Source organism: Terrapene carolina, unplaced genomic scaffold (genome assembly GCF_002925995.2).
Source record: "Terrapene carolina triunguis isolate 2854851 unplaced genomic scaffold, T_m_triunguis-2.0 Scaffold406, whole genome shotgun sequence".
Taxonomy (NCBI): domain Eukaryota; kingdom Metazoa; phylum Chordata; order Testudines; family Emydidae; genus Terrapene; species Terrapene triunguis.
This window is the reverse complement of record NW_020664757.1, coordinates 3,338,752-3,350,989: the sequence shown is the minus strand read 5'-3', so window position 1 is coordinate 3,350,989 and position 12,238 is coordinate 3,338,752. Positions and strand designations below refer to the sequence as shown.

General features: G+C 44.8%; 1 protein-coding gene across 1 annotated transcript in view; it reads left to right on the top strand.

Moving 5' to 3' along the window:
• Positions 1–12,238, top strand: part of DNAH14 (dynein axonemal heavy chain 14) — a 439,459-nt gene that overhangs the window by 70,386 nt on the left and 356,835 nt on the right. The window contains 1 exon segment of the mRNA XM_029912981.1: positions 7,323–7,644. Within this exon segment, the coding sequence (XP_029768841.1) occupies positions 7,323–7,644 (322 nt within the window).

Genomic DNA, 12,238 nt, shown 5'->3' with positions numbered 1-12,238 from the left:
ATGCCTCATCTGTTTAGGTGAAGGTCATGTTAAGGACATGTGCTATTTGCAAGTGCTTTTCTAGAGAATGCAAAATCCAGGGAAGCCTGTCTGAGAGAATAGCTTATGGAGAGTTGTATACTTCCAGTCTGTGATCCTGGCCAGCCTAAAACTGATCAAGTGAAGCACGCCACCTCTAAATGTGCTCCAGCAGCTCCAACTTCATATGTTCCATCACTGAGGTCCTTGTCCTCTGATAGATGGAGAAAAACCCTTAAGATGACCAGAGAAAAGAGGCACTGTTCCCATGCCTGGGAACATCATCAAAAACTCATAGAACTTTAAGCTCTGTATATATCAGTGATAGCTCAGGACCCAAAAAAGGCTCCTGGAGCACCTGCGGAGACTCTGACCCTCATACTCTCAGTGAAAAGGTACCTCATAAGTTGACTGGTACTGAGCTGGTACAGTCTACATTAAATTACTTGGCACTGGTACCAGTGTTGCCAGTACCGACCATTTGGGTGCCAATGAAGCTGCTACCCTCCACCGCTCCTTTGGTAGCAGTAACCCTGACATCAATACCATTGATGTCTTCAGAGATGGCACTGATGACTGCAGCACCAATACTCTCAGTACCATGAAATCCCCAAGTATCTATGGCAGCCAGAGACTTGCTCTGCATGTCAATTCCAGGCTCTCTTATATGTCAAATCAGGGTCCTGGGATTGGCTTCAGTACCATTAAAGCCAGTCTGAAGCCTTCAAATATAAGGGCTCCAGGTTACACCTACTGGCACTCCACTATCCTTACCAAAGGAATATTCTTTTTCCTCACAGATTTACAGAGCAGCAGAGAGGCTTCCCCTGCTAAATCCCATGCATTCAGATTTCCCCCACCATCCACATCCAGGCAGCATTCTATAAAGTGTTCTTACAATCATACCTACAGGTCCCTGGCTAAGAAGATAATTCCTTGACATCCTCCTTGTTAGCCACCAGCTCCTTACACTTACTCACTTTGATATTATTGAATGCCAGGGGGCATCCTGCAAGCAATGAGATCTGTCTCAACCTCTCAATCCAGACCAACCTTCTAGAAAAGAGATTGTGCTCCCTCAAATGGCTCATCCTGTTGCTAGCTTGGCTCCTTTGGATGAGGACACGCAGGAGGAATAGCAGATTCCAATGCAGCTGTGCATCTTCCTCACCAGAAGAGACCATTGTACCTGAATCCTCTTCATGGATCCTGAATGACTATAGATCCTTCCAGAATTTCATGCAGAGAGTTGTCTTGTCTTGCGCTATTCCTGGGGTAGTGGTCCAAGAAAGCCTTCACAGATTATTGAATATATTATACTGAGCTGTACCCAGGCAGGTAGCTTTACATATCAACACTATCAAATCTTTGGACACTGCTAAATTCTTCTGGCAAACACCAGCTTCTCTGGTGTTGTGACAGTCAGGATCCAGACACCCCAAGGGGAGAGCAGGGGGTCTGAATCCCGAAGAATAAGCAATTAACTCAACTTATTGTACTATGAACAGTGTCTTGGAAGGTATAATATGAAAACTGGTGACACACTAGTCATGAATATCATTGCATGAAGCACATATGAATGATGTGTAATGAGTTGTGTGTGTGTGCTGGAAATATGTTCCTAAAATACGTTTTGGGGGTGGACTTGATGAACACATTTTTCCTGGGCAAAGGAATGTTGTTTAGCCTGTTTACCTGTGCGTCCAGTGTAAATTGAGCGAGGTGATGCCAGATACAGTGGAAGTACATTTGAATTTAAGGTACACAAAATAATCAACAGAAAGAGCTAATTCTCAAGAGGATGAGGAAGACGGCCTCTGTTCATCGGCAGGGGAGAATAACTTTATCTGGGGATACACTTCAAAAGAATACATTTCAAAAGTTTACTGGGCTATAAGAAGAAGGTGAGAGAAAAGTGGAGAGAAAAGTCTTCCTGGCTTCCCACATCAGGCATATGTAGGGAAGTTCCAAACTTTATGGTGCAACCTCTTCATTGGAAAGACTGACAAGGCTTTATACTCTCTTAAAGACTCCAGAGTGACACTAATGTCTTTAGAAATATATACCCCAGGCCCCAAGAAGATGTATACCCCAGTCCCCACCTTAATTTAGCAGGCCTCAACAGTGCCACTGCCAGTGCTCCTTTCAACAGATATACCAGTATCTCTCTATGAGATAGGTATATCTCCATAATTTTAAAACTTCAATTTATTTTTGGGGGAGGGATAGCTCAGTGGTTTGAGCATTGGCCTGCTAAACCCAGGGTTGTGAATTCAATCCTTGAGGGGGCCACTTAAGGATCTGGGGCAAAAATCAGTACTTGGTCCTGCTAGTGAAGGCAGGGGGCTGGACTCGATGACCTTTTAGGGTCCCTTCCAGTTCTATGAGATAGGTGTATATCTCCATATATTTTTTATTTTTAACATTGGCAGGCTGATTTCTCCAGAGAGTGACATAAGTTTCCATGAAAAAAATCATCCACATCTGCATCAATGTTCATCGGCAGGGGAGAATAACTTTATCTGGGGATACACTTCAAAAGAATACATTTCAAAAGTTTACTGGGCTATAAGAAGAAAGTGAGAGAAAAGTGCTTAATATCCATCACTTTAAAGGACAGAAGAGGCCAGCACTCTTGGAATCTGTGAAAACTTGATCCTTCAACCATGGAGGATGAAGATGCTGAGAACTGACTGTAGATGAGAAATTGCCTGAGACCAGGATTGTAAACTGTTACGTTTTAGACAACGACCTACCCATCGACCTACATCAGCCTCAAGGCAGCCAATTTGACTACTTCACTGAGAGCAGAGATTTTGGATCTTCCCAACCAGTTCCCTTCCTCTGGGAACCAGTTGTACCATTTCTGCAGTATCTGCGACTTCATAACCACCAATCGTTCTGGGTTCTAGGCGCTGTGAAATTGGAGTACACCATCCAATTCCACTTTTTGCTGTACGCTACCAACCTCTACCCCATCCCTATTCAGTGATTTATCACAAGATTGGACTGTTCAAGATGTACAGTCTCTTCTAGGTCTTGGAGCAATAGAGGGAGGTCCCTTTACAGCACAGGGGAAGAGGGTTTTGCTTCTGGTATTTTCTTGTACCCAAAATAAGAGGGCATTTTCAGGCCCGTCCTGGACTGAAGGAAATTGAACATCTTTTCAGAAAGCTTAAAATTAAGGATGGGTGCCCCTTGCGTTCATTATCCTGCCCTTCGACTCAAACGATTGTTAGACAACCTTGAGGTCAATAGCAGCTTATTTTCATGTGGTTATCCGCCCAAGCCACAGAAAATACATAAGGTTTTTAGTGGGGGTCGTCACTACCAATATACAATGCTTCCATTTAGCTTCTCAGCAGCTCATTTCAGACAACGTATTCCCATAACTGGACAGTTTAATTTGTGGACAATCCAGCTAACAGAGAGCATCTGTCAAATCCAGTTGCTTTTTGCAAAACTGGGTCTGAAATAAGGAAAAGTTGATATTATCTTGTGTACAAAGAATTGAGTTTATTGGGGCCATTCTCAACTCTCCTGCAACCATCTACCTGCCTCAGGAAAGGTTTCAGTCCATCCTAAACATATGCACCAATCTGTAGGCTCACCCAAGTACAACAGTGAGGACTTGTCTGAGATTGCCAGGATGCCTGAAATGAAATTAAATAAAATCTGCCTCAGAACATCTCATCTTCCCAGAGTGCAGAATGCTCTAGTGGATTGTGTAAGTAGGAAGTTGATCAGCAATCATGTATGGACCCTGAAACACAAAATAGTTCAGATTATAGTTAACAAATGGGGCATCCATGCTTTACACCTGTTCACTACCCACAGAAAACAGTGTGTGACCATTTCTGTTCCAGGCCATTCATAGTCTAGAATCAATAAGACGCATTCCGGCTTCTTTGCATCTCAGAACATCTATGTGTATATCCATCCTTCAATTGCACTGATTCCTAGATTTATCATAAAATTGAAATAAGATCAAACTAATATTATTTTAATAACTCTAACTTGGCTGTTGCAATATTGGTTTTTGGATATTCAGACTCTGTCATGACAGCATCCCATAACCATGCAATTGTTCCCCGATTTAATCTCTAAGAATTTCAGAAAGTTTCTGCACCCAGATCCTTACGGCCTCTCCCTCACTGCATGGTTGTTGACTGGCTAATGATACTGGAGGGGGATCTGCTCATATAATATACAGAACATCCTTATTAACAGCAGGAAAAGCTCACCTAGCGCAATTTACCTAGATAAGTGGGAAAGATTTTTATTTGGGCCCATTGTCATGTGCTGTCACCATCCAAAGCGCAGATTCAAGGAACTTGGAATATCTGCTGGACTTAAAAGAATAAGGTCTTTCTGGTAGCAGTTATGGATCTGCCACTTGCGTTTTTGGACTCATGCTCTCTTCCATTTATCAGGTAAGACAGCTTTTCTCATTTTAATGACATTGGTAACAAGAATTGGAGCACTATAAACTTTAATGGTAGGACCTCCATGTACAGTTGTCTACAAAGACAAGGTCTTATTAAGTTCTCCTTCAAAGTTCTTGTCAAAGGTGATCTAGGAATTCCACCTAAACCAGGTCATACATCTACCAATATTCTTTCTGAAACTACATGCTCATTGGGATGCGGAGAGGTTGCGCTTACTGGGATGAGGAGAGGTTGTACTCACTGGATTCTTGTAGGGCACTTTCTGTTTAGACAGAACAAAACAGTGTAGAGCCTCACTGAGACTCTGCGTAGCTTACACAGAGAAAAGAGATAATCTAATATCAGCATGGGAATTTCCGATTGGACCTTTGCCTGCATCAGGTCCTGTTATGACTTTGCAAAGATTGTACCACCTGCAAAAATTATTGCACAATGTTCCAGTCATAGACCTTTATAAAGCAGTTACATAGGTTCACTCCACATTATGCCATTGTTGAAGCATTTATTGGCAATGTACACTTTGGAAAGGCAGTTGTGCATTTGCTGTTTAAATAGACTCTGAGTTCCTTCCATGAAAGGAGTACTGCTTGGGCTCACCAACAGTAGAATATATATGAGTACAAGTACTTGAAGAAGAAGATACTTACTTAACTGTACAATAACTGGTTCTTCAAGATGTGTTGTACACATATATATTCCATGACCCAGGTTCCATCCCATTTACTAGAGTCTAATATCACCAAAATTTGGGTGGTGAAGGAACTGAGAGGGTTGGGGTGGCCCTGCCCTTTATGCCATCAGATGGAGGGCACATGCACAGGGCTGCACATGTGGGAGGAACAGCATAATGGTTTTCTTTTCCCATGTGAAAGCCAGTCTCTCCCCTGCTCCACAGTGAATGGCCACAGTTAGTCTTTGTATTCCTCTTTCTGAGTACAAGTACCACAGGGGGGTAGTGCTGCTAGTATGGTGTAGCAGCAGGTGTAGTGTCTCAGTGCACCAGAAGGATCTGGGAAGTATTAGAGTTCCTATTGGAATGGTATGCATCTATTCTGCACCAGGGTAGAGGGATACTTTAAAAACAAAAATGAGTCCTTAAGTTTTTTATTAAATCTATTCATTTTAGTGGGAGTTTGCATGAGTTAACTGAGTGAGGCTCTCATCATTTGGCACAAGAAGAATAATGAAAATGATTGAGATTTTGAATCTGTTGTTACAAATCACACAACAAATGATTTTTAGCTAACAATTGTATACCAATAAATATTAATAGGTTTTATTTAAACCCACCCAGGTATTAAAATTTGTAATATTATTTGACACTATTAAAGTAGTCAAGATATAATAAAACTAAGGAGGTGTGGAAATATGAAGTATTCTACAAGTTTACTATTAAATCTACTAAAAATAGGCAGCTGAAATTAAAAGGCTTGTAATTCATAAAAAATGCATCTGCATCCATCTGAGGTTCAAAAACAGACCCATAAAAGTGGATAAGTCAGAGGTGGGCAAACTACGGCCCGTGGGCCACATCCGGCCTGTGGGACTCTCCTGCCTGGCCCCCGAGCTACTGGCTTGGGAGGCTAGCCCCTGGTCGCTCCCCTGCTGTTCCCCCTCCCCTGCAGCCTCAGCTCACTGCGCTGATGGCACAATGCTTTGGGCGGCGGGGCTGTGAGCTCCTGGAGCAGCGCAGCTGCAGAGCCGGGGCCTGACTCGGTGCTCTGTGCTGCGCGGTGACATGGCTGGCTCCAGCCGGGCGGCGTGGCTGCCTGTCCTGGTGCTCTGGGTGGCATGGCTGTAGTGCCGCCAGCCACCGGTGATCCAGGCAGTGCGGTAAGGGGGCAGGGAACGGGGAGGGGGGGTTGGATAAAGGGCAGGGGAGTTCGGGGAGGTGGTCAGGGGGCGGGTGTGTGGATAGGGGTTGGGGCAGTCAGAGGGCGGGGAACGGGGGTTGAATGGGGGCAGTCAGGAAGGAGAAGGTGGGTTGGATGGGGCTGCAGGGGGGAGTCAGGGAACAGGGAGCGGGGATGGTGGATGGGGTGGGGTCCTGGGGGGGGGCCGTCAGGGAACAGGGGGTTGGATGGGGCAGGAGTCCCAGGGGGGCCATCAGGGAGCAAGAAGCGGGGGGGGGGTTGGATAGGGGTCGGGGGCTGGGCCACGCCTGGCTGTTTGGGGAGGCACAGCCTCCCCTAACCTGCCCTCCATACAATTTTGGAAACTGATGCGTCCCTCAGGCCAAAAAGTTTGCCCACCCCTGGGATAAGTGCTACTCCCATTTTGGAATTAGGGAAAAATGAAGCACAGAGAGTTTTGTGACTTGTTGAAATAGGGTGACCAGATGTCCCTATTTTATAGGGACAGTCCTGAGATTTGGGCTTTTTCTTCTATAGGCGCCTGTTACCCCGCACCCCCTGTCCCAATTTTTCACACTTGCTGTCTGGTCACCCTATGTTGAAACCAAGGACAGAATTGGTAATAAAATTCACTTCTGACTAGTCCCTATCTGTAATGGTCTAATCATTTCATCCTGTCATCTCCAGATCAGAAGTTCTGGCTCTGTTTTGTATCTGGAATAATTATTTCTAACATTCATACATCTACATTTTAATTGACACTTTTACACTGATGATAATCAATAATCTCCCTCAGCTTTTGGTTTTAGGATCAGATGTTTTCTTTTTCTTTTTCTTTCACTGTATAGTGTTTTCACACAATTGATACTTGTAATTTATGCTGTTGTATAGTCTGATGTTCTGGGCTTGTATTTCTGTTTTGGGATACAGTTTGTAAGAAAAATGCTATATTAAATATTTTAATGTATCCTTGCAATTTAATAATATCTGTATATCAATTTAGGTGCTAGAAGATGTAAAAAAGCAACTGGAAGGAGAGCAAGAATATGCACCAGTATTTGAAGTAAATATAGGTCTAAGAATTCCTTTTGAGAAGAGTAATGATAGGGGCAGTCATCCGGAGGATGATCTGGAGTCCTGTGAGATGCAAGATGATGATTATTTTTCACTGACCTCAGTAGAGTTTCTGAAGCAAAGGTTAAAAGATGATGAAAATTTGAAAAGTTGGACCCAGAGTAACAGTAAAAGGGCATGTGAGGAGCTGTCGGAAAATACAAAGAAACAAGAGACATTTAAATTAAGTCAAGGAAAAACTGACTTTTCAGGTAAGATAAACAGAGTCCTTTAGGAATAAAGAAAAGTGTCATATATGAAACTGACATGTAAACTATTACTGAAATAGGATTTAGAGTATATCCAGTAGCACAGTAGAGATTGAATATTATATAAATGCTAGTATTTTTGCAAGTAGCAATAACATTTTTATTTAAAGATTACTGTATTTTCTGGCCTTACTAGTGGCTAATGAAGTGCATTTAATTTCTAAGTATTTTTATATTTAAAAAAATCATTGACATCTGTTAAGGTGTGTGTGTGTGATACTCTATCATTTTTCATGTTTTCTAGTTACTGCTGTAAGCTAGCCCAAATACTTGGTTGTGACTCCACATACCAGTGATTGAAACATGGGGAATAAAAAATAATGTTTTTGAGAAGGAGACCAGCAGTCCATTGATTAAGCTTAATCTTTATAGTGGCATACCATCTTCTGGAGATGTTTGTTTCTCTCTGCAGGAAACTTTCCGGAAGCTAAAACTATGTCTTTTTCACAAGCTTCCTACCACATTGCTTATGGAAAATATCTGTGGTCAATAAAATGTGCAGACTGCTTCCAGATATTCCTCATATGCATCTTTCTCTGGAGAATATTTGCTGTCTTTTTCTGGGTGTCAGGTTTGGCAAGAATTAAGTACCGTAATTAGATAATTTCACAAAGACAGGTACATGCTAATGGTTTTCAAGAGTTCCTCATATACTTCAACCAGCATCTGAAGATGTGGCATTTGAGAATCTCTACAGATAGCTGGAACGGCCACTAGATGTGTTAGTTAGATTCATCTCAAAGTGCTTCATCAGTCAGCATTCATTTTGGTTTGATGCAAAGGGGGAACTCCCCAAGTAAGCCTAATGGCATCCAAACTTCCTAGACAGTGGCAGGAGTCCCTGTCCTGAACCAAGTCATTGGGAGCTTTCTGCTCTGGAGCAGAACCACCTAGTACCAGGAAGGACTGGACTGAAATTTTGAAAGGCAAAATTGTGGCACTTTCCAATACTGGGACTGCTTCTCTGGCACCAAAACCCTCATTGGTACCGCTGGATCCATCATCTTCTACTTCAATGATCTGAGTTATAGAAATGACTCTAGCTCTCTGCTTAGCTCTAGAATACCTTCTACTGCTTCCAGAACCAGAGTTACCTCCCTCTCCAGACCTCAACGCCTGGCACCAGGACTTCTGCTGCTTCTGATATCACTGTGGTACCCATCTATGTCCCTGTCCTCAAGTAAGGGTTGAGCCAGATTGGCTCTGGTACTGTCAGTGAGTAGAGAGGCAGGTCACCCCACCTCCTCTGATACTAATGGCTCCCACTCTGGATCTGGGATCAGAATCCTCAGGATTGGAAGAAGACTTTGAGAGGAACGCCTTCAGCCTGGGCAGAACATCAGGAGTTTCCAGGGCTTCTCGCCACTCCCATATGAGAGAATATTTCCCCTATACTCACTGGTGCCCTGCCCCCTGGGGACCAGTATAGAGGAATATGAGATCCCACAGTGGGAATACTGGATCCCAGAAGATCTGTGGGATTACCACCCTTATGCCCATCTCATGGCACAAGGACCCAAGGAGACCTAGGGTTCTCAGAGGGTGGAGGAGGAGCTTCCTTAGCCTTCTCAAGAATCACAACTCCAGCAGTACGAGGAAGAATAGGAACAAGAGCAGAACTTGTCTACGCTTGTGACATTTTCTTCTTCCCTGGATGATGTGGTCGTTCTAGTTTCCCCACCATGACCTGATGACTAAGGCCCTCCAGGACTTACTGAAGAGAGTGGCAGACTCACTTCATATTCCCCTGAAAGAGGTATAGGAAGATCCATACAAACTGCTGGTCATTTTGTATAGGTCAGTCCTGAGCAGAGTGGTGCTTTCTATTAATGACGCCGTCCTCAAACCTTCCAGGCCTCTCTGGCAGACACATGTCATGATCCCACCAGTCTACAGTTGGGCTGAGAAGAGGTACTTCATACCTGTGAAAGGGTCAGAGTACTTAAGTTCTCACCTGCTTCCCAACTCACTGATGGTGTCTGTAGCCATCGAGCATAGCTGACAAAAATGACCCAGTTCTATGCGGCATGAGAATAAAGCGAAGAGGGTTGACCTCTGTGGTAGGAAGGCATATTTCTCAGCCTCCCTTCAGTTCTGAGTTTCAAACTGCCAAGCTCTATGACAAGCTGGGTGGCTTCACTGATAAGGTGCCTCTCAGGACTTTAGAGACCAGTTCCGGGCTCTGACTGATGAAAGAAACTGGAAACAAAGTTTGGCACTTCAGACTGCCCTAGACATAGAGGGTGGCCTGGTGGTGAAATCTCTCCTCTGTGGGAATCCCAAAGGAGGTATAAACAATGGTGGAGGACCTTCCATTTTAGTACAATGATCTATTATGCAACCCAGTGTATCCCACAGTCCTGGATCTCTGGAATGCTCTCCTTTCTCTGCAGCACACAGAGGTGGATCAGTGTTCTGGTGCTGGATGGACTGGCCATGCCCCCTCTGCTCCTGCTTGTTGCCAGATTTCTGCCTCCACAGCAGCAGATAGTGGCAGTTCCTTTTGCTTTTGCCCTTACTACTCCTTCTATTTTAATTTTTCTACCCAGTTTTCTGGGCAGTAGGGAGCAGTGTTCTCCCTCCTTGGCATTCCTCCTCTTCCCTGGGTCTGTTAACCCCTCAGGAGTTTAACCTTCCCATAGCCTCTGCTGCAGTATTTCCCTGCTGGCTCCTCTGCCCCTTACTTGCATGGCAGAGCAGTCAAGAAAGCAATGGGTAAAATCCAAGTAGTGCTCTATGTGTGAGACAGCATTCCCAGGCTTGGTTGACAGTGAGTTATGGCCAGCCTGCACCCAGCCTTCCGTCTCTAACTCTGATACGCCCTGGGGCTACTAGTCAGACAGGCCGAAGGGGTCCCCTGCCCACTGAGACAGCCATGACTCCAATGGGGAAAAAATAGACCAGGAACCCCCAGAGGGTTGTATCCCTAAGCACAATCCGTTGCCTTCTCCCTGTTAGCCAGTTTCTTATCCAGCTTACAATGCTTGTACTGATCCCTATCTTCCCTAATTTTAGTAATGATTTTCCATATGGCCGTAACTCCATTCCATGGCTGCAGCTCTGCGGCTGGGAGCGTAGCCGCAGCCAGGCTGCGGTGGGGGCCAGCAGCCAAGCCCGCGGCCAGGTGCAGCTCCACTCCTACCCCAGCATTGGCCCCTGACCGCAGACCTGGACCTGGACTCAGACCCAGACCCACCCGCAGTTGCGGCCCCAGCCTCGGCCTCCTTACCCCGTCCATGCCCCACAGCCCCGCTCCTGGCCCTGGCTGGGGTGTGTGTGTGTGCAGACAGGGGTAAGGGGGTGCAACCCTAAAAAGTTTGGGGACCACTGCCTTAGGGCTATGTCTTAGCTCCTTCAGCTTATACCTTATGGTATCTCATCCATCGTTTGAGCCCCTGGCATCCTGCTGTCTTCTATATCTTTCTCAGAAGATAACATTTCGGGTCTCTATCCAGTCAGCCAGAAGAGTCAGGGAACTAGGGGTGCTTATGGCTGACCCTCCCTGTACGGTTTTTCAGAGGGGCAAGGTATTCATAAGACTACATCTGTAGTTTATCTCTTAGGAGGTGTTGGAATTTCACATCAACCAGATTATGTACCTCTATTTTACGTAAGCCTTGTTCTATCAGAGAGGAGGTCTCGTGGCTTTCAGTGGACATGCTCAGGGCTCTTGCCTTTTATCTACAAAGAATAAAATCATTTTGAAAATCCCGTAAACTCTTTGTCTCATTCATGGAATTTATGAAAGGAGAGGCTCTTTCCTCCCAGATGCTGCTGAAATGGATCTCAAAGTGCACCTGCCTGCTACAAGATGAATGATATTTCCTTTGAGGGCAGTGTGAGAACTCATTTGACTAGTGCTCAGGCAGGATTGGTTGCTTCCCTTAGAGAAGTTCCTATTACTGACTTCTGCAGAGCAGCACCTTGGAGTTCTGTACACACCTTCACTAGACAACAGGCACTGGTGCAAGGAGCTGCTTTTGATGCTTCCCTAGGCAGGGCAGTTCTGCAATTTACTGTGACATAGGACTCAAGGAACCCACTTCCTTAAAGAGGCATTGCATATGAATCACCTGAAGTTCACTATAGATAGGGACAATCAGTCAAAGAAGGATGAGTTACTCACCTTGTAGTAACTTGAGTTCTTTGAGATGTGTTGTCCCTGTGTGTAGTACACTACGTGCTCTCCTTCTGCACTACCTGGTTCCCCCTACTGGGGACTAGCGGTAGAAAGGAACTAAAATGGTAGTGGTCCAGCAGCCCCCTTTATTCCTTTAGGGTGGAGCATGAGGATAGTGGGGGTGCATGCTCAGACCCTCCTGACACTGCTAAAAACAAGGTCTCTGGTTCTGGGCACATGGAGCACATTCACAATCTGAATGTTCACTATATATAGGGTCAACACATCTTGAAGAACTCAAGTTACTACAAGGTGTGTAACCCATCTGTTCTCTACGCTTCTTAATATGCCATTCCACTCAATTTGGGCAGCAATGTTGTTGGACCAGGACACTCTTTTTCTCTGAATTACTTGTCT